This window comes from Macaca mulatta, chromosome 16 (assembly GCF_049350105.2).
Source record: "Macaca mulatta isolate MMU2019108-1 chromosome 16, T2T-MMU8v2.0, whole genome shotgun sequence".
In the NCBI taxonomy this organism is placed as follows: Eukaryota; Metazoa; Chordata; class Mammalia; order Primates; family Cercopithecidae; genus Macaca; species Macaca mulatta.
Window position 1 is genome coordinate 84,964,224 of NC_133421.1, and position 22,678 is coordinate 84,986,901.

The following is a 22,678-nucleotide window of genomic DNA, read 5'->3' on the forward strand; positions in this document are numbered from 1 at the left end:
TTCCGTCATACTTTGTGAGCAGGCAGATGTGCCAGGGGAGACGGAAGATAAGGAATGTGCGTTTAGCTTTAATGTCTGTTAAATAGGTTGGGAAAAACAGGCCGAGTGTGGGGACCTGACTCCTGCAAAGGGCCTACTGCAGCCCTCTGCACTCAAGCAGCAGCCCCATCCAGACCAGGAGCGTTCTGTTCTCCGGGCAGACAGGGCTGACAGGTGTAGGACGGCATCTCTTTCCTTTGGAGTGTGGGCTGGGGTCAGAGGAGAAACAGCAACTTCCTGCTCCCTCTCGCTGTGTCGTTGCTTCACCGTAGACCACGTCCTGCATTCCCTCTGATCCTCTCATGGGGAGAGCCCTGGACCTTCTGGTGGTGTCCCAGCTGGGTGGGTTCAAGGCTGCCACCCTGCTGGGGGCAGCTGGCCCGCAGGGAAGGGCCAGACAGCACCTCTCAGTGGAGACTGAATCTTCCTTCAGGAGGCTGCCTCCAGGAAAGACCTGGGGTCCTCCCTGCGCTCAGCGCTGGCTGGCTGTCCTGTTCATGCAGTGGAAGACGTTACAGAAGAATTCATACCAGAAGAACATGAAGCCTGTGGAGAGGGCAGCCTTCAGCAAGCTGGGGGACAGGCCCTTGAAGAAGCCCAGGGCACCTTCCTTTTGCAGCACCTGCTTGGCACAGTCCATGAGGCCCTTGTATCTGCGCACCTGGGGAGAGGAAAGGGATGAAAACATGGATGTCCACTCTGCTCCCATCAACACAGCCCGTGGCACATCACAGCTCTTAAGAAGTACTTGCTGGACAAAGGAATGAATGCAAAATAGCAAATATTTTTATTTTATTTTTTCTTTTTTTTTTTGAGACGGAGTCTCGCTGTGTCTCCCAGGCTGGAGTGCAGTGGCGTGATCTCGGCTCACTGCAAGCTCCGCCTCCCGGGTTCACGCCATTCTCCCGCCTCAGCCTCCCAAGTAGCTGAGACTACAGGCGCCCGCCACCACGCCCGGCTAGTTTTTTTTTTTGTATTTTTAGTAGAGACGGGGTTTCACCATGTTAGCCAGGATAGTCTCGATCTCCTGACCTCGTGATCCACCCGCCTCGGCCTCCCGAAGTGCTGGGATTACAGGCTTGAGCCACCGCGCCCGGCCTATTTTATTTTTTTCATTGAGGCAGAATTTCTCTCTGTTGCCCAGGCTGGAATGCAGTGGCACAATCTTGGATCATTGCAGCCTCCGCCTCCCAGGTTCAAGCGATTCTCCTGCCTCAGCCTCCTGAGTAGCTGGGATTACAGACACACACCACCACCCCCGGCTAATTTTTTGTATTTTTAGTAGAGATGCAGTTTCGCCATGTTGGCCAGGCTGGTCTTGAACTCCTGACCTCAGGTGATCCACCTGCTTCAGCCTCCTAATGTGCTGGGATTACAGTCGTGGGCAACCATGCCCAGCTCAAAATAGCAAATAAATTAATCTCATTCTTTGTACTGCAATTAGGTTAAGACTGAATAGCTGACAGGCCTAGAAATCAGCAGCTGGACAGACCTCCTTCCTGCCCAGGAAGAACGGCTGCCTGTGGCTCCAAAGGATCCAGCAATGGCTCCGGAACCTCTTCCCAGAGGTGTCTCTGACCCTTCACCTCATCCCACCTGATCCCCCTTGGGCAGCAGATCTGAATCTGGCCCTCAGTAGCTCTCAGCCAGGCCTCCCTGCCTCCAGCTCACCCTCTCCAGCTGACCTCATGCACTGCTGCCAGACTTTCGTCCCCAGGCACAGCCCTCCTCAGGCCTGGCTTCCCTCCAAAAGCTGCAGTAACTCATAGTGACAACATCATGAGAAATCAAGTTCAAACCCCAAGATCTGCCATTCAAGGCACTGCACCATTTCGCCTTGATTTCCCTCCATGATCTGACCTCCACTGTCCTCCCACATGCCCTTCCCACCTCTGGCCAGACTGGATTACACTAGTCTTCGTTAGCAGCAAGGCCTCCCTCTGCCATCCTGGGCTCCCACCATCACTCCCTGTCCAAATTCAAACTGTCCCTTCATGCTGGGTGCAGTGGTGCATGCCTGCAGTTCCAGCTACTTGGGAGGCTGAGAGGGGAGGATCGCTTGAGCCCAGGAGTTCGAGACCAGCCTAGGCAACAGAGTGATGTCCCATTTAAAAAAAAAAAGAAAGAAAAGAAAACAAACTCTTCAGGACAAGTTGGTAAGTGGAAAAGGGAGGTTACAAACCTTGTATACAGTGTATCCCCATTTTTGTTAAAATGTACACTGTATTTATGAAAAGAAATAAAACTACATTGAACGTTTCTATGTGGTTATCTGTGGTAGTGAAATTACAAGGGATTTTGGTCTTTTTTTTTTTTTTTTTTTGAGACAGAGTCTCACTCTGTCGCCCAAGATGGTGTGCAGTGGTGTGATTATAGCTCACTGCAGCCTCGAACTCCTGGGCTCAAGCAATTCTCCTGCCTCAGACTGTCCAGTAGCTGGAACTACAGGCACACACCACCATGCCTGGCTAATTTTTAAATTTTTATTTTGTAGAGACGGGGTCTTGCTATATTGACCAGGCTGGTTTCAGACTCCTGGCCTCAAGTGATCTTCCCATTTTGGCCTCCCAAAGTGTTGGGATCACAGGTGTGATCGACTGCAGCTGGCTTGGTCTTTGTTTTTGTCTATCTAAATTCTCTAAAGTTTCCTACAAAGAAAATGCATTATAACTACAAACCCAACTCTTTCTCTTCCCCCAAGGAAGGAATGCTCTCTCCCTACCTTGCCTCCCATTCCATGCCATCCCTCTCCTCTGACATTGTCAGGCATATGTTTTCATGCCTCCACATCTCAGGTTCCAGGATACACAGGGGAGAGCCCTGGAACTGCCCATCCTTACCCTACCCCCAACCCTACCCATTGATGACCAAAAGAAAGGGAGTATGTAAAAATCTGAGCAACTGAGGAGTGACTACTAAGACTACAACATGACCTAGCATGGGGCTTCTCTGAATGGCCAACTCTCCTAGCGCGCATAAAATACAACTTCGGGCCGGGCGCGGTGGCTCAAGCCTGTAATCCCAGCACTTTGGGAGGCTGAGACGGGTGGATCACGATGTCAGGAGATCAAGACCATCCTGGCTAACACGGTGAAACCCTGTCTCTACTAAAAAATACAAAAAACTAGCTGGGCGAGGTGGCGGGCGCCTATAGTCCCAGCTACTCGGGAGGCTGAGGCAGGAGAATGGCGTAAACCCGGAAAGCGGAGCTTGCAGTAAGCTGAGATCCGGCCACTGCACTCCAGCCTGGGTGACAGAGCGAGACTCCGTCTCAAAAAATAAATAAATAAAAATACAACTTTGGCCCAGGTGCGGCAGCTCATGCCTGTAATCCCAGCACTTTGGGAGGTTGAGGCGGACAGATCAACTGAGGTCAGGAGTTCGAGACCACCTTGGCCAATGTGGTGAAACCCCATCTCTACTAAAAATACAAAAATTAGGACATGGTGGCGGGCGCCTATAATCCCAGCTACTCAGAGGCTAAGGCAGGAGAATTGCTTGAACCAGGGAGGCAGAGGCTGTAGTGAGCCGAGATCACGCCACTGCACTCCAGCTTGGACAAAAGAGTGAGACTCCGTCTCAAAAACTATATGGCCAGGCACAGTGGTTCATGCCCGTAATCCCAGCACTTTGGGAGGGCGAGGCAGATGGATCACCTGAGGTCAGGAATTCGAGACCAGCCTGGCTAACATGGTGAAACCCTGTCTCTACTAAAAATACAAAAAATTAGCTGGGTGTGGTGGCACGCGCCTGTAATCCCAGCTACTTGGGAGGCTGAGGCAGGAGAATTGCTTGAACCCAGGAGGCGGAGGTTGCAGTGAGCCAAGATCGCGCCATTGCACTCCAGGCTGGGCAACAAGAGCAAAACTCCATTTCAAAACAAAAACAAAAAGCAAAAACAAAAAAATACATATATATAACTTAGTTGCTCAAATTCACCCCATTCCAGAACAGCTACAGCAAAACCCCTTTTCTGTGTTCTTTAATATTTGGGGACCTTCCCTATGTGAATGTATTCTACGTCCACACTGCACTGGACATGTTTTGTTTTTTTGGTTTTTTTTGAGACGGAGTCTCGCTCTGTCACCCAGGCTGGAGTGCAGTGGTGTGATCGCGGTTCACTGTAACATCTGCCTCCCAGGTTCAAGCGATTCTCCTGTTTCACCTTCCCGAATAGCTGGGACTTCAGGTGCCCACCACCATGCCCAGCTAATTTTTATATTTTTAGTAGAAACGGGGTTTTACCATGTTGATCAGGCTGGTCTCGAACTCCTGATGTCAGGTGATCCACTAGCCTTGGCCTCCCAAAATGTTGGGATTACAGGTGTGAGCCACAACGCCCACACCCAGCCTCTGGACATGTTTTTTTTTTGAGATGGAGTCTCACTCTGTTGCCCAGGCTGGAGTGCAGTGGCGCGATCTCAGCTCACCGCAAGCTCCACCTCCTGGGTTCATGCCATTCTCCTGCCTCAGCATCCTGAGTAGCTGGGACTACAGGTGCCCGCCACCACGCCCATTTAATTTTTTTTTTTTTTTTTTTTTTTAGTAGAGATGGGCTTTTACCATGTTAGCCAGGATGGTCTCACTCTCCTGACCTCGTGATCTGCCTGCTTTGGCCTCCCAAAGTGCTGGGATTACAGGCGTGAGCCACAGCGCCCGGCCAGGACATGTTTTAAGAGCAGAAACTGGGCTAGGTGCAGTGGCTCACACGTGTAATCCCAGCACACTGGGAGGGGAAGTCAGGAGTGTTCAAGACCAGCTGGGGAAACAGAGTGAGACCCTGCCTCTGTTTTAAAGAAAAAAAAAAAAAGAGCAGACACTATATATCCTTGGCCCAGATCCTTCCACAGTGCTCAGGACCCAGGGCTCGCATGCAGCTTTCCCACATGCTTGGGGATCTCCAGGGATAGACTGGAGGTGATGGGGCCCTGGCCAGGGGTAATGTTGCCCAGTGGGTAGCAGGTGACTACTGGTTCCCTCATGTGCCCAGTGATGGCAAGGGTCAGAGCTGTCTGCCCGGGAATGAATGGCTCACCTGGCCAAAGGCAGCTCTGGCGTGCTCGAACCCTCCAACCTGTAGCCGCTTCTTGAAGAGGTCCAGTGGATATGTCAGGGTCTTGCTGATGACACCAGCTCCACTACCACAAAGCAGGTTTTGGAGGTTCTCTGAACCAGAGAAGTGGGATTGGGAGAACGGATGAGAGAAACGCAGTCTATGGGTGACAACTTAAAAGGCATCAGGGCTAATCCTCCACCACAAATCAAACCCCACAAGCGCACTTCTTTTTTTTTTTTTTTTTTTTTGAGACGGAGTCTTGCTGTGCCCCAGGCTGGAGTGCAGTGGCGCGATCTCGGCTCACTGCAAGCTCCGCCCCGCCGGTTTCACGCCATTCTCCTGCCTCAGCCTCCCAAGTAGCTGGGACTACAGGCGCCCGCCACCTCACCCGGCTAATTTTCTTGTATTTTTAGTAGAGACGGGGTTTCACCGGGTTAGCCAGGATGGTCTTGATCTCCTGACCTCGTGATCCGCCCATCTCGGCCTCCCAAAGTGCTGGGATTACAGGCTTGAGCCACCGCGCCCGGCCCCACAAGCGCACTTCTATCTGACTCCACTGGTCCTCCCATTCCAAAGAGCCAGACATAGCCACTTCTGGCGGAGTGAGCCGGGCTGGAAGGGCTGGAGGCCGTAGTCCCTCAGCTGGAGGCAGTGTGGGCCTCAGGCTCCGCAGCATGACTCAGTTCAGGGCTGGAGAGGGACCAGGATGCCCCACCCCTCTCCAGCCTCTCCCTGCCCACACCTCCCGCTCCCCCTGCCTGGAAAAAGCAACGGAAGAACCTCAACCAAAAAACAAGCAATTTGCAATTTGGACTTCTGACAAAAATGAAAACCATGACCAATCACGGGACGTAAATGTCAGTAATGCCAGTGATGGGTGTGGCATGAGCTGGGAGGAATCAAGTTCTCTCCAAGCAGCTGCAGTTGCTTTGTTTGCCACATTACAGAGCCGGGTACAGAGACCCAGTCTTCGATTTGGACAGAACTTTAGCTCCCTCGTGATTTGGAAGAGGGCATTCTGGCGGCTGGGGTGGGAGGGTTCCCTCTCGCGTGAGGGCTGCCTCACCATTTTTCTTTCCTTCGGCTGGCATGGCCCACTTGTACAGGTGCTTCAGGGAGCTGTAGCAGGAGAACTGCAGCCCGGCGTAGGGGAAGATGGCGATCAAGGTGGGGGCCAACCCTTTGTAGAAAACCTGCGGGCCCTCGCTCCTATACATGGTCCCCACGGCGTGGCGCAGCGTATTATAGACCTGGACACACATACGCACTTTGAATGGTCTCAGTGAGGTGATTTTAGCCCTGGAACAGCCCATCATAGCTCTGTCCCCTCGCCTAAAAACCCAGTTACCAGGAGTGAAACTCCTCCTGCCAGGAAGACAGTCAAGGAAAACGCTGGACAGAGATTCAAAGAGTGGCATTTTCCAGAAACTCCCCCTTCCACAATGTATACCACTGTTCTATCCACAGGTGTGCACAAAGGTACATGTCCAAGAGTCACTGCAGTGTTCTGGGGAAGAGCTAAAGATGCGATGTCCATCTGTGGGTGATGGTTACATGAATTACGGGACACCAGCTCACAAGAACATAGTGCAGCTGTTAAAACAGGAAGGTGCGGCCCGGCGCGGTGGCTCACGCCTATAATACCAGCACTTTGGGGGAGGCAGAGGCAGGCAGATCACTTGAGGCCAGGAGTTTGAGACCAGCCTGGCCAACATGGTGAAAGCCCATCTCTACTAAAAATACAAACATTAGCCAGGTGTGGTGGCTCACGCCTGTAATCCCAGCTTCTTGGGAGGCTGAGGCACAAGAATTGCTTAAACCTGTGAGGCAGAGGTTGCAGTGTGCTGAGGTTGTACCATGGCACTCCAACCTGGGTGAAAGGCGGAGACTCTATCTCAAAAACAAAAATAAATAAATAACAAAAATAAAGTAGAGAGGAGGTCTTGCTATGTTGCCTAAACTGGTCTCGAACTCCTGACCTCAAATGATCCTTCCTCCTTGGCCTCCCAAAGTGCTGGGATTACAGGCATGAGCCACTGCACCTGGCCAAGCATGTTACTTAGAATTATGGAAGGAAATAATCAAAGAAACAATTGTAAGTATTAAAAGTAGTCACCTCTGGGGATTGGAATCAGGGAGCAGCTGGTATTTTTTTTTTTTTTTTAGACCGAGTCTGGCTCTGTGGCCCAGGCTGGAGTGCAGTGGCCAGATCTCAGCTCACTGCAAGCTCCAGCTCCCGGGTTCACGCCATTCTCTTGCCTCAGCCTCCCGAGTAGCTGGGACTACAGGCGCCTGCCACCACGCCCGGCTAATTTTTTGTATTTTTAGTAGAGACGGGGTTTCACCGTGTTAGCCAGGATGGTCTCGATCTCCTGACCTCATGATCCGCCCGTCTCGGCCTCCCAAAGTGCTGGGATTACAGGCTTGAGCCACCGCGCCCGGCCTGCTGGTATTTTTTAAAATTGTAATTCATGAAGAACTGTCTTTGTAACCTTGATACACTTCATATGTTGTAAAATTTTTTATCACGCAAGGTCAGGTTTACAATATGGTTGTGACTAGTCTAAAGCAGGTGGAGGGTCTGGTAGGTTTTAACCAGGTCTCTTCCCCTCACTTTCATGACCAGATATTCTCTGATCATTCTAGAATCTAAAATCCAACATGTCCATAGTTTAAGCTAGAGGTAATATGCTATTATCTTTTTTTTTTTTTTTTTTTTTTGAGACGGAGTCTTGCTATGTTGCCTAGGCTGGAGTGTAGTGGCACAATCTTGCCTCATTGCAGCCCCCACCTCCCAGGTTCAAGCGATTGTCATGCCTCAGCCCCCCTCCCCCAGTAGCTGTGATTATAGGCACCTGACACCACGCCCAACTAATTTTTGTATTTTTAATAGAGACGGGGGTTTCATCATGTTGGCCAGGCTGGTTTCAAATTCTTGACCTTAGGTGATCTGCCTGCCTCAGCCTCCCAAAGTGTTGGGATTACAGATGTGAGCCACCGTACCTGGCCTAAAAAAAATTATTTATTTGTTATTATTATTTGTTTGAGATGGAGTTTTGCTCTGTCACCTAGGCTGGAGTGCAGTGGCACGATCTCAGCTCACTGCAAGCTCCACTTCCCGGGTTCACGCCATTTTCCTGCCTCAGCCTTCCGAGTAGCTGGGACTACAGGCGCCCACCACCACGCCCGGCTAGTGTTTTGTATTTTTAGTAGAGATGGGGTTTCACCGTGTTAGCCAGGATGGTCTCCATCTCCTGACCTCGTGATCCACCCGCCTCAGCCTCCCAAAGTGCTGGGATTACAGGCATGAGCCACTGTGCCCTGGCCAAAAAACAAATTTTTTTTTAATTTTTAAATAATAAAGAGATGGGGTCTCGCTACATCATTCAGGCTATAGTGCAGTGGCCATTCACAGGCACAGTCATGGCACACTGCAGCCTTGAACTCATGGGCTCCAGCAATCCTCCTGCCTCAGCCTCCCAAATAGCTAAGATAATAGCTATTAGCTCATTCTCTTTTCTTAATATTTTCTTCACTTCTTCCTCCTCACAGATTTTTACTGAAGGTTGGAAAGAAATACAGAAGGATTATGGTAGACCCAGAACAGGAAAGCTGGACTGATAGGAGCCATCTCTGCCTCAGCTCTGCGGCTACCACGCTGCAGAGGTTGGTCTGTGCTCTCTATCTGCAAACACCTTCCCCTCCATTTCTGCTTTCAGTTCCTAGGGTCCCTCATCCCATTTCCCTGCAACGACTGTCATCCCAAACTTCCAGTTTTCTACTGAGTTATCATACAGAGCAATTGACCTCTTATGCCCCAATTGTTTTCTTTTTTTCTTTTACATGGAGTTTTGCTCTGTCACCCAGGCTAGAGTGCAGTGGTACGATCTCAGCTCACCACACCTCCACCTCCTGGATTCAAGCAATTCTCCTGCCTCAGCCTCCTGAGTAGCTGGGATTACAGGCGTGTTACCACGCTCAGCTAATTTTTGTATTTTTAGTAGAGACGGGGTTTCACCATGTTGGCAAGGCTGGTCTCAAACTCCTGACCTCAAGTGATCCACCCGCCTCGCCCTCCCAAAGTTCTGGGATTACAGGTGTGAACCACTGCGCCTGGCCTACAATTGTTTTCTTTTTCTTTTTTTTTGGCAGGTGAGTTGTGACATACTCCTTAGTGGATTTCAACTTCCACAGCCGCCATCCTGCCCCAATCCTTTTCCTTCGGATTGTTCCCAGGGGACTTTGCCCTTCTCGACCAAAAAAGTCATGAGGCTGTCTCCTAAACAAAAGGGCTTCCCCACCCAGGACCTGCACGCCAACCAATACAAAGAACTGGCAGAATTGAATCCACAATTATTCTGCACTAGTCCAGATCAAATTCTATTTTTTTTTTTTTTTTTTTTTTTGAGACGGGATATCTCACTTTGTCGCCTGGGCTGGAGTGCAATGGTGCAATCATGGCTCACTCCCCAGGCTCAAGCAATCCTCCCAACTTAGTCTCCCAAGCAGCTGGGACTACAGGTGCATACCACCATGCCTGGCTAATTTTTTTGTATCTTGTAGAGAGCCATGTTGCCCAGATCAAACTCTTAAACAAAGTATCCTTCCTTTCCACTAACAGTATCCTAAAGCAGAGTTGAGACAGTGGAAAATTTGTTTCTCAGCCACGTGTGGCAGCTCAGCCCTATAACTGCAGCACTTTGGGAGGCCAAGGCAGGAGGATCGCTTGAGCCTAGGAGTTCGAGAACAGCCTGTGCAACATGGTGAAACCCCATCTCTACAAAAAATACAAAAATTAGCCAGGTGTGGCACTGAGCACCTATGGTCCCAGCTACTTGGGAGGCTGAGGTGGGAGGATTGCTTGACCCCAGGAGGTGGAGGCTGCAGTGAGCTGTAATTATACCCCTATACTTCAGCCTGGATGACAGAGTGAGACTCTGTACTAAAAATAAAGAAAAAAAGACCAGGCATGGTGACACATGCCTGTAATGCCAGCATTTTGGGAGGTTTAGGCGGGCAGATCACTTGAGGCCAGAAGTTCCAGACCAGCCTGGCCAACATGGCAAAAATCTGTCTCTACTAAAAATATAAAAATTAGCCAGGCATGGCCAGGCACGGTGGCTCACACCTGTAATCTCAGCACTTTGGGAGGCAGAGGCGGGTGGATCACAAGGTCACGAGTTCAAGACCAGCCTGGTCGGCCGGGCGCGGTGGCTCAAGCCTGTAATCCCAGCACTTTGGGAAGCCGAGACGGGTGGATCACGAGGTCAGGAGATCGAGACCATCCTGGCTAACACGGTGAAACCCCATCTCTACTAAAAAAATACAAAAATCTAGCCGGGCGAGGTGGCAGGCGCCTGTAGTCCCAGCTGCTCGGGAGGCTGAGGCAGGAGAATGGCGTAAACCCGGGAGGCGGAGCTTGCAGTGAGCTGAGATCCGGCCACTGCAGTCCAGCCTGGGCCACAGAGCAAGACTCCGTCTCAAAAAAAAAAAAAAAAAAAAAGACCAGCCTGGTCAACAAGGCAAAACCCCGTCTCTACTAAAAATATAAAAATTAGCCGGGCGCGGTGGCAGGCACCTATAATCCCAGCTACTCAGGAGGTTGAGGCAGGAGAATCACGTGAAACTGGAGGGCAGAGGTTGCAGTGAGTCGAGATCACGCCACTGCACTCCAGCCTGGGTGACAGAGTAAGACTTTGTCTCAAAAAAAAAAAAAAAAAAAAAAAAAATTAGCCGGGCAGGGTGGCAGACCTGTAGTCCCAGCTGCTTGGAAGCCTGAGGCATGAGAATTGCTTGAATCTGGGAGGCGGTCGCAGTGAGTTGAGATTGTGCCATTGCACTCCAGCCTGGGTGACAGAGCGAGACTCCATCTCAGAAACAAACAAATAAACAAAAACAACCAGGAGTTCAAGACCAGCCTAAGCCTGACCAACTGAGCAACATGAGACCCTGTCCCTACAAAAAGTAAAAAAATAAAAAATTAGTCAAGTGTGGTGGCACACACCTGTGGTCTTAGCTACTTGAGAGGTTGAGGCAGGATGATTGCTTGAGCCCAGGAGTTCGAAGCTGCAGCAAGCTATTGCAGCCATTGTACTCCCGCCTGGGTGAAAGATCAAGACCCTGTCTCAAAAAATATATACAAATAATAACAATAAAATGATTCTTTCTTGGTTGAGAACACACAGACACACACACATATGATGCTATTCTTAAATATGTCTAGGAAACAATACGGTGGGGAGGTCTATTTCAGGATTTAATCCCTTGTTTTCACTCAGTAAATTCTTCCTCGAGTCTATCCTATTTCCACCACCCCATTCTTTGTGGAAACCAAAGACACTTGGAATTGGCCGGGTGCGGCGGCTCACGCCTGGAATCCTAGCATTTTGGGAGACCGAGGCCGGGGATCACCTGAGGTCAAAAGTTCAAGACCAGCCTGGCCAACACGGTGAAACCCTGTCTCTATAAAAAATATAAAAATTAGCCGGACATGGTGGCATGTGCCTATAATCCCAGCTACTCAGGAGGCTGAGACAGGAGAATCGCTTGAAGCCGGGAGGCAGAGGTTATGGTGAGCTGAGATCACGCCACTGCACTCCAGCCTGCGCAACAAAGTGAGACTATCTCAAAAAACCAACCAAACAAACAAACAAAAAAACAAAGACACTCTCATAATAATCCAGCAATAAGTTCTCGAGTCCCACTTTCCCAGATGCAGTCCTTGATCCAGCCCACTGCTGGGTATTTATTTGTTCTGTTTCATACCGGTAGGCTGTGAGCTCCTTTGAGGGAGGGACATAGAGCATCCTGCACCATGCTGCCCACAGTCATGGGTTTTACAAACTGACTGCCAGACAAACTGAAAACCCGAACCTCTCCCAGCTTTACTTTCTGCAAGGACAAGAACTCAACCTCTGCCGAGTGCGGTGGCTCATGCCTGTAATCCCAGCATTTTGGGAGGCCGAGGCTGGCAGATGGCTTGAGCTCAAGAGTTCGAGACCAGGCCGGGCGTGGTGGCTCACGCCTGTTATCCTAGCACTTTGGGAGACCGAGGTGGGCGGATCACGAGGTCAGGAGATCGAGACCATCTTGGCGAACACGGTGAAACCCCGTCTCTACTAAAAAATACAAAAAATAAGCTGGGCGTGGTGGCGGGCGGGCGCCTGTCAGCCCAGCTTCTCGGGAGGCTGAGGCAGGAGAATGGTGTGAACACAGGAGGCGGAGCTTGCAGTGAGCTGAGATCGCGCCACTGCACTCCAGCCTGGGCGACAGAGCGAGACTCCGTCTCAAAAAAAAAAAAAAAAAAAAGAGTTCGAGACCAGCCTGGGCAACATGACGGAACCCCATCTCTAAAAAAATACAAAACTTAGCCAGGTGTAGTCTCAGCTACTGGGGAGGCTGAGGCAGAAAGATCACTTGATCCCAGGAGGTCGGGGCTGCAGTGAGCAGTGATCGTGCCACTACACTGCAGCCTGGGCAATAAAATAAGATGTTGTCTCAAAAAATATATATATAGCCGGGTGCGGCGGCTCACGCCTGTAATCCTGGCACTTTGGGAGGCCGAGGCGGGCGGATTGCTTGAGCCAGGAATTCGAGACCAGCCTGGCCAACATGGTGAAACCTCGTCTCTACTAAAAAATACAAAAATTAGCTGGGCATGATGGCAGATGCCTGTAATCCCAGCTACTCAGGAGGCTGAAGCAGAAAAATTGCTTGAACCTGGAAGGTGGAGGCTGCAGTGAGCGGAGATCGCACCACTGCACCTCAGCCTGGCGACAGAGCGAGACTCCGTCTCAAGAAAAAAAATAAAAATAAATAAAATAAATAAAAATAAAAATGAAAATTATATATATGTGTATATATATACACACACACATATATAAATGTATATTATATATATTTTAAAAAACAGGCTTATCAAATAAAATAAAAAAATAAGTTGGGAGCAGTGGCTCATGCCTGTAATCCCAGCACTTTGGGAGGCCGAGGCGAGCAGATCATGAGGTCAGGAGATTGAGACCATCCTGGCCAACATGGTGAAACCCTATCTCTACTAAAAATACAAAAATTAGCTGGGCGTGGTGACATGTGCCTATAATCCCAGCTACTCGGGAGGCTGAGGCAGGAGAATCGCTTGAACCAGGGAGTTGGAGGTTGCAGTCAGCCGAGATTGCACCACTTCACTCCAGCCCGGCAACAGAGCAAGACTCCGTCTCTAAATAAATAAATAAATAAATAAATAAATAAATTCATTCTAGGCCAGGCGCGGTGGCTCACGCCTGTAATCCCAGCACTCTGGGAGGCCGAGGCAGGCAGATCACGAGGTCAGGAGTTCAAGACCATCCTGGCTAACACAGTGAAACCCCGTATCTACTAAAAATACAAAAAAATTAGCCAGGCGTGGTTGCAAGTGCCTGTAGTCCCAGCTACTCAGGAGGCTGAGGCAGGAGAATCGCTTGAACTCGGGAGGTGGAGCTTGCAGTGAGCACAAAACAAAACAAAAACAAATAAATAAAAAATAAAGAATGCAACCCTTGTGACAACACCTTCTTTATTTGGGCTACCTCATCTGGCCCCTGGTCACTCACCTTGGGCTCACCCTGAGCTGCAAAGCGGGTGCGCAGAACATCCACGGGGTGCACAGTGAGGGTGGCCGTACAGGCAGCCAGGCCACCGCACACAAAGTGCACTGAGAATTCCCGGGCGTCGTACACGCTGCCTCTGTGGACCAGCTCCGTCAGCATTTCAAACGATAAGAACTGGAAGAGTAAGTGAAGAAGTCACTGACAGCCCAAAGGATGAGGGCGAGGACCAAATACTCCCCAAACACATCACCTGTGACTTGGCTGGGGCCCAGGTGGAGCAGGGAGGAAAAGGTCAGGAAATGTTCTTCTTGAGCAGTGACAGCATATGATAAATATAAAATTCTATGTAAAACTCAGATGCCATTTGATACTTGAGTAGAGTCAGACACTCAAAGGTTTAAGAAGATATATGGGGGCCAGGGGCAGTGGCTCATGCCTGTAATCCCAGCACTTTGGGAGGCCGAGGCAGGCGGATCACGAGGACAGAAGTTCGAGGCCAGCCTGGTTAACATAGTGAAACCCTGTTTCTAATAGAAATACAAAAATTAGCCGGGCATGGTGGCGGGCGCCTGTAGTCCCAGGTACTCGGGAGACTGAGGCAGGAGAATCACTTGAACCTGGGAGGCAGAGGTTGCACTGAGCCGAGATCATGCCACTGCACTCCAGCCTGGGCAACAGAGCGAAACTCTGTCTCAAAGAAAAGACTGGGTGTAGTGGCTCACGTCTGTAATCCCAGCATTTTGGGAGGCCGAGGCAGGCAGATCATGAGGTCAGGAGTTGGAGACCAGACTGGCCAATATGGTGGAACCCCGTCTCTACTAAAAATACAAAAATTAGCCAGGCATGGTGGCGTGTGCCTGTAACCCCAGCTACTTGGGGGGCTGAGGCAGAAGAATCGCTTGAACCTGGGAGGCGGAGGTTGCAGTGAGCCGAGATCGCGCCACTGCACTCCAGCCTGGGAGACAGAGTGAGACTCCGTCTCAAGAAAAAATAAATAAATAAAAGATACATGAGAAAAATGTGTATCAGAAAATGTCACTGGCTAACTTAGTTTTCTGAGAACTGGGAAAGATGGCCATGCTCTGATTCCTGCAGGGATCCCTTCCGTGCAGCTGGCGGCGGCCCTGTTCGAGAATCATTCTTTTCTGGGGCAGATTCTTTCAGGAACGTGTTCAACAGGGTGACCCCCTTACATTCAGATCTTTGTTTTCTTTTTTTGTTTTTGTTTTTTAGAGATGAGAGTGTCGCTCTGTCACCCAGGCTGGAGTACAGTGGCACAAACACGGCTCACTGCAGCCTCCACCTCCTGGACTCCAGTGATCCTCCCACATCAGCCCCTCAAGTAGCTGGGACTACAGGTGCATGCCACCACGTCCAGCTAATTTTGGTATTTTTTGTAGAACCAGGGTTCCACTATGTTGCCAAGGCTGGTCTCAAACTCCTGAGTTCAAGCGATCTGCCTGCCTTGGGCTCCCAAAGTGCTGGGATTACACACATGAGCCACCGAGCTTGGCCCTGTTTTGCTTTTTGAGACAAGGTCGCGTTCAGTTGCCCAGGCTGAAGTGCAGCGGCTCGATCATAGTTCACAGCAGCCTTGACTTCTCTAGCTCAAATTATTCTCCTGCATCTGGAATAACTGGGGTTAGAGGTGTGTACCATCATACCTGGCTAATGTTTTTTTTTTTTAGTAGAGAGGAGGTCTTGCTATGTTGCCCAGGCTGGTCTCAAACTCCTGAGCTCAAGCCATCCTCCCACCTCAGCCTCCCAAAGTGATGGGATTACAGGTGTGAGCCACTATACCAGGGCTATGCTCAGATCTTCCTTCAGCCAAATGAAGATGGCCTGGCTTCTTTTCTTTTTTTTGAGACGGGGTCTGGCTGTGTCGCCCAGGCTGAAGTGCAATGGCATGATCGTGGTTCACTGCAACCTCCACCTCACCTCCTGGGCTCAGGTGCTGGGATTACAGGTGTGAGTCACCGAGTCCGGCCTAGGCCTGGCTTCTTGAGACTATCCTGTTGCTGTATTTATTTGTCATGTTGCAGTATCTGTTTGCAGACAAGTGCAGAGACAGGATCACAGGACATGCCCAGCCAGTAAACACGTGACTTGGGCGGTCACTGTGATGTCACAGGAGGAGTAGGCAGGGACGTCTCTGGCACTAGCTGCCTAGGTGGGGGTCGTGGCTCTGCCATTTTCTAGCTAGTGACTTTGGTTGGGTTAATTATGTAAGCTCTGTCCACCTCAGTCTTCTCATGCGTGACATGGGAGGGACAACAGCCCCTACCTTAAGGACTGCTGTGACTGTATGTGAAGTGCTTCCAACAGGGGCCTGGCCCATGGTTTGCACTGTACAGGGCTGGTTCTTACCATGTCTACTGCATAAAATCACACGCTGTGCACTATGACTATACTGGTGCTCCACTGAACGAAGCGTGAGCTCTAACCCTAGCCCTGCCATGTGCAGGCTGTGTGGCCTCAGACAGCTGACTTCACCTCCCTGAGATCTACATGACACCTACCCTGCCCTCCTCATGATGGTGTGGTGAAGTTCAGATGAACCACGTATGTGAAGGTGTATTTCAAAAATTGAAATGCATTAGTGCTGTCCTTCGCCAAGCCCCACAGAAGGTATGACATCAAATCAGTCTCCAAGATGCAACATCTAAGTTACACAGGATAGATGCGGGGACATAGGGGAGGGGAATGCCTACAGTACAGCTGGTCAGGAAGGCTCCCGGGTGAGGCAGCTGGGAAGCGTGGGGCCTGCCTCTCCCGTCCTGCCCTACAGGGCATTCTTGCTTGCCTCACCCTCCCTCTGCTCCTCCATTGAGCAACGTGACCCCAGAGGCCTGGCCAGGTCCCCTGCCACCTACTTGGACAGCTCCATAGCCTATGGAGAGAATCTGAGCTGGGATGTGTCCCTTCCAGAAAGCTGTCAGCCCCTCCTCCTGCAGAATCTGCCTAGAGGCCTGGAAGATGCCATGGTACTTTGCGTTGGGGTCCCTTCGAGACAGGCGCTCATGCTGAAGCTGGGAATCAAAATAAAAAAGGTCAGGACAGCGGGGTGGGCTGGAATGTGAAGGGGAACTTTCAGAAAAGGCAAGCCCTTCATCTGGATAGAATTCCAAGTTTTAGGAACTGCTTTTGCAAGAAAGACTAAACTTGTCCTCCAGTCCATTGCATGGAAAAAGGGGAAGAGTACCTGGAAACGGATCTTGATGACGTCGAAGGGACTGATCAGCGCCCGAGTGACAAGTCCAGACACAGACCCAGCCACTGCCACCTGGAGCTTGGTGTTATTCCTGCCATCTGGTTTGGGGTCATAGCCAACCATCCCTGCCTCTGGCCCACACAATGTCCATCAGTATCAAGCTAAATGCAAGAGATACGGAATAAACACCAGGCAAGTTTCTTATGGTCTCTGCTCAAATACCACCTCCTGAGAGCAGCCCTCCCTGACTAGACTGGAGTTCAAGTCAGGAACTCCAGGAGTTCAAGAGCTCAGGAGTTCAAGACCAGCCTGGGCAACACTGCAAAACCCCAACTCTACAAAAAATACAAAAATTTAAAAATAAAATAAAATAGCACTTGTTTTATTGTTCTTTACAGTACTTATTACTATGGCATATTCGTTTACTTTTTTAGAGACAGGGTCTCACTCTGTCACCCAGGTTGGAATGCAGTGGTGCCATAACTCACTGCAGCCTTGAACTCCCGGGCTCAAGTGATTCTCTTGCCTCAGCCTCCCAATTAGCTGGGACTTACAGCAGCAGGCCTGGCTAAGTTTTTTTATTTTTGTAGAGATCAGGTCTCAATATGTTGCCCTGGCTGGTCTCGAATTCCTGGCCTCAAGTGATCCTCCTGCCTCAGCCTCCTGAATTGTTGAGATTACATGCATGAGCCACAGCGCCCAGCGCACCATGGGTTATTTATACAGTACATTTGTTTCTTGTCTCTCTCCCTAACTAGAATGTAAGCCCATGGAAACATGGCCTTGCTCTCATTTGTTCACTCATAAATTTCCAGTTCCGGGTATAGAACTCATCATGGTAAGTGCTTAATAATATTTGAGAATTGAATGAACAGGCTTGATAGGCAACTGTTGGTCCCAGAGAGCAACTGGCTTTCCAAGACATCTGGCAACTTTATAACAAACTCCTGCTCACTGAGTGAGCCCACTCAAGTGTAATGCTGAGGGACTGAAGGACATGCAGGGCTTAGAACAGGGATTGGGATTCTTTAACAATCCCCCACTGTCCAAAGGAAGAGCCCTGAGGCCCTGAGCCCCTTAACCTTTCCCTTTCCCCTTCTGCACACACCTCAGGCCTCCCCAGCACAGTGGGGCCATGCTATGCTAGCAAATGATGCTTCTGGCCAGGCGCGGTGGCTCATGCCTATAATCCCAGCACGTTCGGAGGCCAAAGCAGGCAGATCAGCTGAGGTCAGGAGTTCAAGACCAGCCTGGCCAATATGGTGAAACCCTGTCTCTACTAAAAATACAAAATTAGCTGGGTGTGGTGGTGGGCGCCTGCAATCCCAGTTACTCAGGAAGCTGAGGAAGGAGAATCACGTGAGCCTGGGAGGCTGAGGTTGTCCTGAGCCGAAATCACGCCATTGCACTCCAGCCTGGGCGACACAGTGAGACTGCATCTCAGAAACAAACAAAACAAAACAAAACAAAAAAGTACCGAGCGCGTGGCTCAGGCCTGAAATCCCAGCACTTTGGGAGGCCAAGGCGGGCAGATCATGAGGTCAGGAGATCGAGACCATCCTAGCTAACACGGTGAAACCCCGTTTCTACTAAAAAATACAAAAAATTAGCCGGGTGTGGTGGTGGGCGCCTGTAGTCCCAGCTACTCGGGAGGCTGAGGCAGGAGAATGGCGTGAACCCGGGAGGCGGAGCTTGCGTGAGCCAAGATCACGCCACTGCACTCCAGCCTGGGCGGCAGAGCGAGACTCCGTCTCAAAAAAAAAAAAAAAGAAAGAAAATTACGCTCCTGGGCTCCCCTGACTCACACCTACTGACCTCTTCAGCCTCACTCTGGACCATTCTTTTCCTTCCCTCACTTAACCAGAGTGGTCTGACTGCTTCTGCCCAGTTCCTGGAAAACTCGGCAAGCGCTCCTATCTACTGCCTTGCCTGTACTCCTCCAGTTCCCTACGTCTGAAATGCAGCCCCATCTCAGCCCCTACTCACTTTTTCAAGGCTAGCTCCTCTCATCCACCAGAGCTCAGCTAAAAAGCATCCTTTCCAGGAGATGTACTTTTTTCCTTTTTTTGTAAAAACAGAAAACAAAAACAAAAAAACAGTAATACCTATATACGCTCTGTAGAGTTGTACAAAGCATAAAAAGAAGTCTGTAACCAGACACACATCAACAGATAATTGATCACTGGGAGAAGGGCTGGGAAGGGAAGAAGGAAGGTAGACCTGTCGATGTAATTCTATATTGTTTGAATTTGTTATGGAAAAAAAAAAATCCCTAAAACTAGCTTTCAAAATTACTTTAGTTCTTGAATACTTGTATTAGCGGGGGTGGGGGTGGGGGAGGAGAGGGGATACTGCCTACAGGATGACAGCCTCCACCCCAGACATCAATTCCTTGTCTCCTCTCACCCACCCTGGAACTCCTCCCCAGGCGCCCATGAGGAAGTTTAAACATGCCGCAAGCGACTGAGAGGCAAAACCTCTCCAGGAGTTACCCAGGGACCGCTCAGGTCACACAGAGCAGTGTCAGTTTCCCGCCCATCTGGGCAGGAAGGAGGAGCAAGCCCGAGTGGCAGGTGTCCTGGATCGGTGTCAAGAGGAGACCGGAGCATAGCAGGCTCTTCCCGGTGTTCGGGTGCCCATGTGCCCAAGGGTTCAGCTGAGCAGCTCTGCAGAGGTCTCCGCGTGGGTACTTAGGTGTCCACGTGTGCCTCGGGGTGTGTTTTTTCTCCCCGAGTCCGAGGGGACGCCCTGGAGCTCAGGTGCTCAAGGGCGAGAGCGGGGCTCTGCCGCCGGTGTCCCTGGAGATGCTTCTCGGGTCAGGTGTGACACGTGTGTACACAGTCCCCGCCCCTCGTAAGCGCCCGGGTGCGTGTGCTCCCTCCCTACCGCCCTGCGGAGCGAGGGTGCAGGTCCCCGAGAGGACGGCGAGAAGGACGGAGGTAGAGGTTACTCACACGGCTCGGCGGGTGCGGCCCGGCTACGCGCGCTCTGCTCTCTCCAGCACCTCGCGCAGTCTTAACAGCAAAACTCTACTGAGCTCGGGCGAAAGTGGCGGTCTCCTGGGCCAATCACCGTGCAGCTCCCCGCCAGACGCTGGACCAATGGTTTTGCGCTTGAGGTCTGGCAACCGCCTCCCGCAAGGTATCACTGGGTAATGTAGTCCTTTGCGACCAAGGGCAGGTCCGCTGGACGGCGCACAGCCTCCTGGGAGATGTAGTCCGGCTGCTCGCGGGCGCGCGAGGGCGACCGACGCGTTAGAAGGAGGTGGCTTGCGAAGCCGGGCTGCGACCTTAGGGGTCGCGGTGCTCTGGGGTGTGGCTCGAAAGTCAGCCTGCAGGCGGGGTCCAGGGTTAGGGCGCGGTGAACTTGACGCGCTTTCCTTAAACTCTGTTAATGACACAACACGGATAATCTCAACTTGGTAAAGATGGCAGGAAGCCTAGCAAAAACCTGGAGGACGTGGGGAAGAGAATAGATGAGAACAGTCTCCTCGGGTACAGGGAGGGCAAAAACACTAGTGTCTCCCCGTCTCACCCCGAGTTTTGGTATTTCTCATTATAAAAGTAATATTAAAAGTATATAGACAAAAAATGTAGAAACGAAGGAGGAAATGATTCATCCTGCCGCCCTCATACAGCTAGCGTCACGGTTTTGCACGACAGGATTGCCTCCTGACTTTTAAATTGCATTTTTTTATATTCGTGTTATTTTGACGCACAATTTTAAGACATTTTTATTGTAGAAAATTTCAAGATATACAGAAAATTTCAAGATATACCTGATGAAGCCGCGTAGAGTCGCTATCCGACCTCAGCAGTTACACGACCCACGGGGCAGTCTGTTTCCTGTGTTTCTGCACCTACCTCGCACCCGCTGCCCAGCGTTATTTTGAAGTAAATACCAGACATCATGTGTCCTCACCAGTAAATATTTCAGTATATGTCTTTAAAGGACAAATATTCCCTTTTTAATACGTATACATTATGTTTCATACACACACAAAACTGTCACTTCGACCCCAAAAAAATACTTTCTTAATATCAAGTATGAATTACTGTTTACACTCCTCTAAATGAAAAAAAGTCCTTCTTTTTTTTTTTTTTTTTTTTTTTTTTTTTTGAGACAGAGTTTTGCTCTTGTCGCCCAGGCTGAGTGCAATGGCGCTATCTCAGCTCACTGTAACCTTTGCCTCTGAGGTTCACACGATTCTCCTGCCTCAGCCTCCCGAGTAACTGGGATTACACGCGGGCACCACTATGCCCAGCTAATGTTTTGTATTTTTAGTAGAGACGGGGTTTTGCCATGTTGGTCAGTCTGGTCTCAAACTTTTTTTTTTTTTTTTTTTTTTTTTGAGGCAAGAGTCTCATTCTGCCACCCAGGCTGGAGTGCAGTGGCACGATCTCGACTCACCGCAACCTCCACCTCCCGGGTTCAAGTGATTCTCCTGCTTCAGCCTCCTGAGTAGCTGGGACTACAGGCGTGCACCACCACATCCAGCTAATTTTCGTAGTTTTAGTAGAGACGGGGTTTCACCATGTTGGCCAGGCTAGTTTGGAACTACTGATCTCAAGTGATCCACCCGCCTCGGCCTCCCAAAGTTCTGGGATTACAAGCGTGAGCCGCCACACCTGGCCAAAATGTCCCTTTTTTTTTTTTTTTTTTTTTTTGAGATGGAGTCTCACTCAGTCGCCCAGGCTGGAGTGCAGTGGCACGATCTTAGCTCACTGCAAGCTCTGCCTCCAGGGTTCACGCCTTCTCCTGCCTTAGCCTCCCGAGTAGCTGGGACTACAGGCGCCCGCCACCGTGCCCTGCTAACTTTTTGTATTTTTAGTAGAGACGGGGTTTCACCGTGGTCTCGATCTCGGGACCTCATGATCCGCCCGCCTCGGCCTCCCAAAGTGCTGGGATTACAGGTGTGAGCCACCGCGCCCAGCCAATGTCCTTCTTAAAACAAGTTTGCTTTTCTAAGTGACAGAGCTCAGAAAACAAACAAACAAAAATGTTTGTCTGAATTGAGATCTTGGTTGGGTGCAGTGGCTCACACCTATAATCCCAGCACTGGGAGGCTGAGGTAGGTGGATCACTTGAGGTCAGGAGTTCAAGACCAGCCTGACCAACATGGTGAAACCACGTCTCTACTAAAAATACAAAAATTAGCCAGGCGTGGTGGTAGGCGCTTGTAATTCCAGCTACTTGGGAGGCTGAGGCAGGAGGATCATTTGAACCTGGGAGGGAGAGGTTACAGTGAGTTGAGATCGTGCCACTGCATTCCAGCCTGGGCAACAGAGTGAGACTCCATCTCCAAAGAAAAAAAAAACATTTGAGATCTCAACTGAACATTGCAACTGGAAGTCCTTTTAAAAATCTATCGTTTTTCTCAAGTTTACTTTTTTTTTTACTTGAAATTTATTTTCTTTCATTTCCTTTCATTTTCCTTTCTCTCTGTTTTATTTTATTTGTTTTTTAAGAAACTAGATAGAGCCAGGCTGGGGGTGCACACCTGTAACCCCACTATTAGGGAGACTGAGGCAGGAGGATCCCTTGAGCCCAGAAGTTCAAAGCTATAGTGCGCAATAATGGTGCCTGTGAATAGCCACTGTGCTCCAGCCTGGGCAACGTAGAAAGACTCCATCTCTACAAAAACTAAATAATACATTTTTAGGCCGGGCGCGGTGGCTCAAGCCTGTAATCCCAGCACTTTGGGAGGCCGAGGCGGGTGGATCACGAGGTCAGGAGATCGAGACTGTCCTGGCTAACATGGTGAAACCCCGTCTCTACTAAAAATAC

General features: G+C 50.3%; 1 protein-coding gene across 8 annotated transcripts; it reads right to left on the bottom strand.

Annotated features, from left to right (window-relative positions):
* Positions 1-48: 48 nt before the first annotated feature.
* SLC25A19 (solute carrier family 25 member 19) lies at positions 49-19,925 on the bottom strand. Of its 8 annotated transcripts, XM_077972754.1 has the most exons (9): positions 19,846-19,925; positions 19,384-19,689; positions 18,878-18,951; positions 16,883-17,052; positions 16,554-16,709; positions 13,684-13,854; positions 6,162-6,345; positions 5,075-5,205; positions 49-700 (listed from the first exon to the last, which is right to left on the bottom strand). In XM_077972754.1, exons 4-9 carry the CDS (start codon positions 17,012-17,014, stop codon positions 512-514), a joined length of 963 nt encoding a protein of 320 aa, XP_077828880.1. In that variant the 5' UTR covers positions 17,015-17,052; positions 18,878-18,951; positions 19,384-19,689; positions 19,846-19,925; the 3' UTR covers positions 49-511. The 8 variants fall into 8 exon arrangements, with proteins under 8 accessions (XP_077828880.1, XP_014975793.1, XP_077828881.1 ...); XM_015120307.3 differs by lacking the exon at positions 19,384-19,689; XM_077972755.1 differs by having other exon boundaries at positions 18,878-19,689.
* Positions 19,926-22,678: the final 2,753 nt, after the last annotated feature.

Bases quoted from the DNA above. Each gene is read 5' to 3' on its own strand.
- SLC25A19 (XM_015120309.3), bottom strand. From the start codon at position 17,014: ATGGTTGGCTATGACCCCAAACCAGATGGCAGGAATAACACCAAGCTC. The intron at 6,346-13,683 runs GTGAGTGACCAG...ATGTGTGTCCAG, and splicing joins CAGCTCAGGGTGAGCCCAAG to GTCTATAATACGCTGCGCCA. The intron at 5,206-6,161 runs GTGAGGCAGCCC...TCTCTGGTTCAG, and splicing joins AGCCGAAGGAAAGAAAAATG to AGAACCTCCAAAACCTGCTT.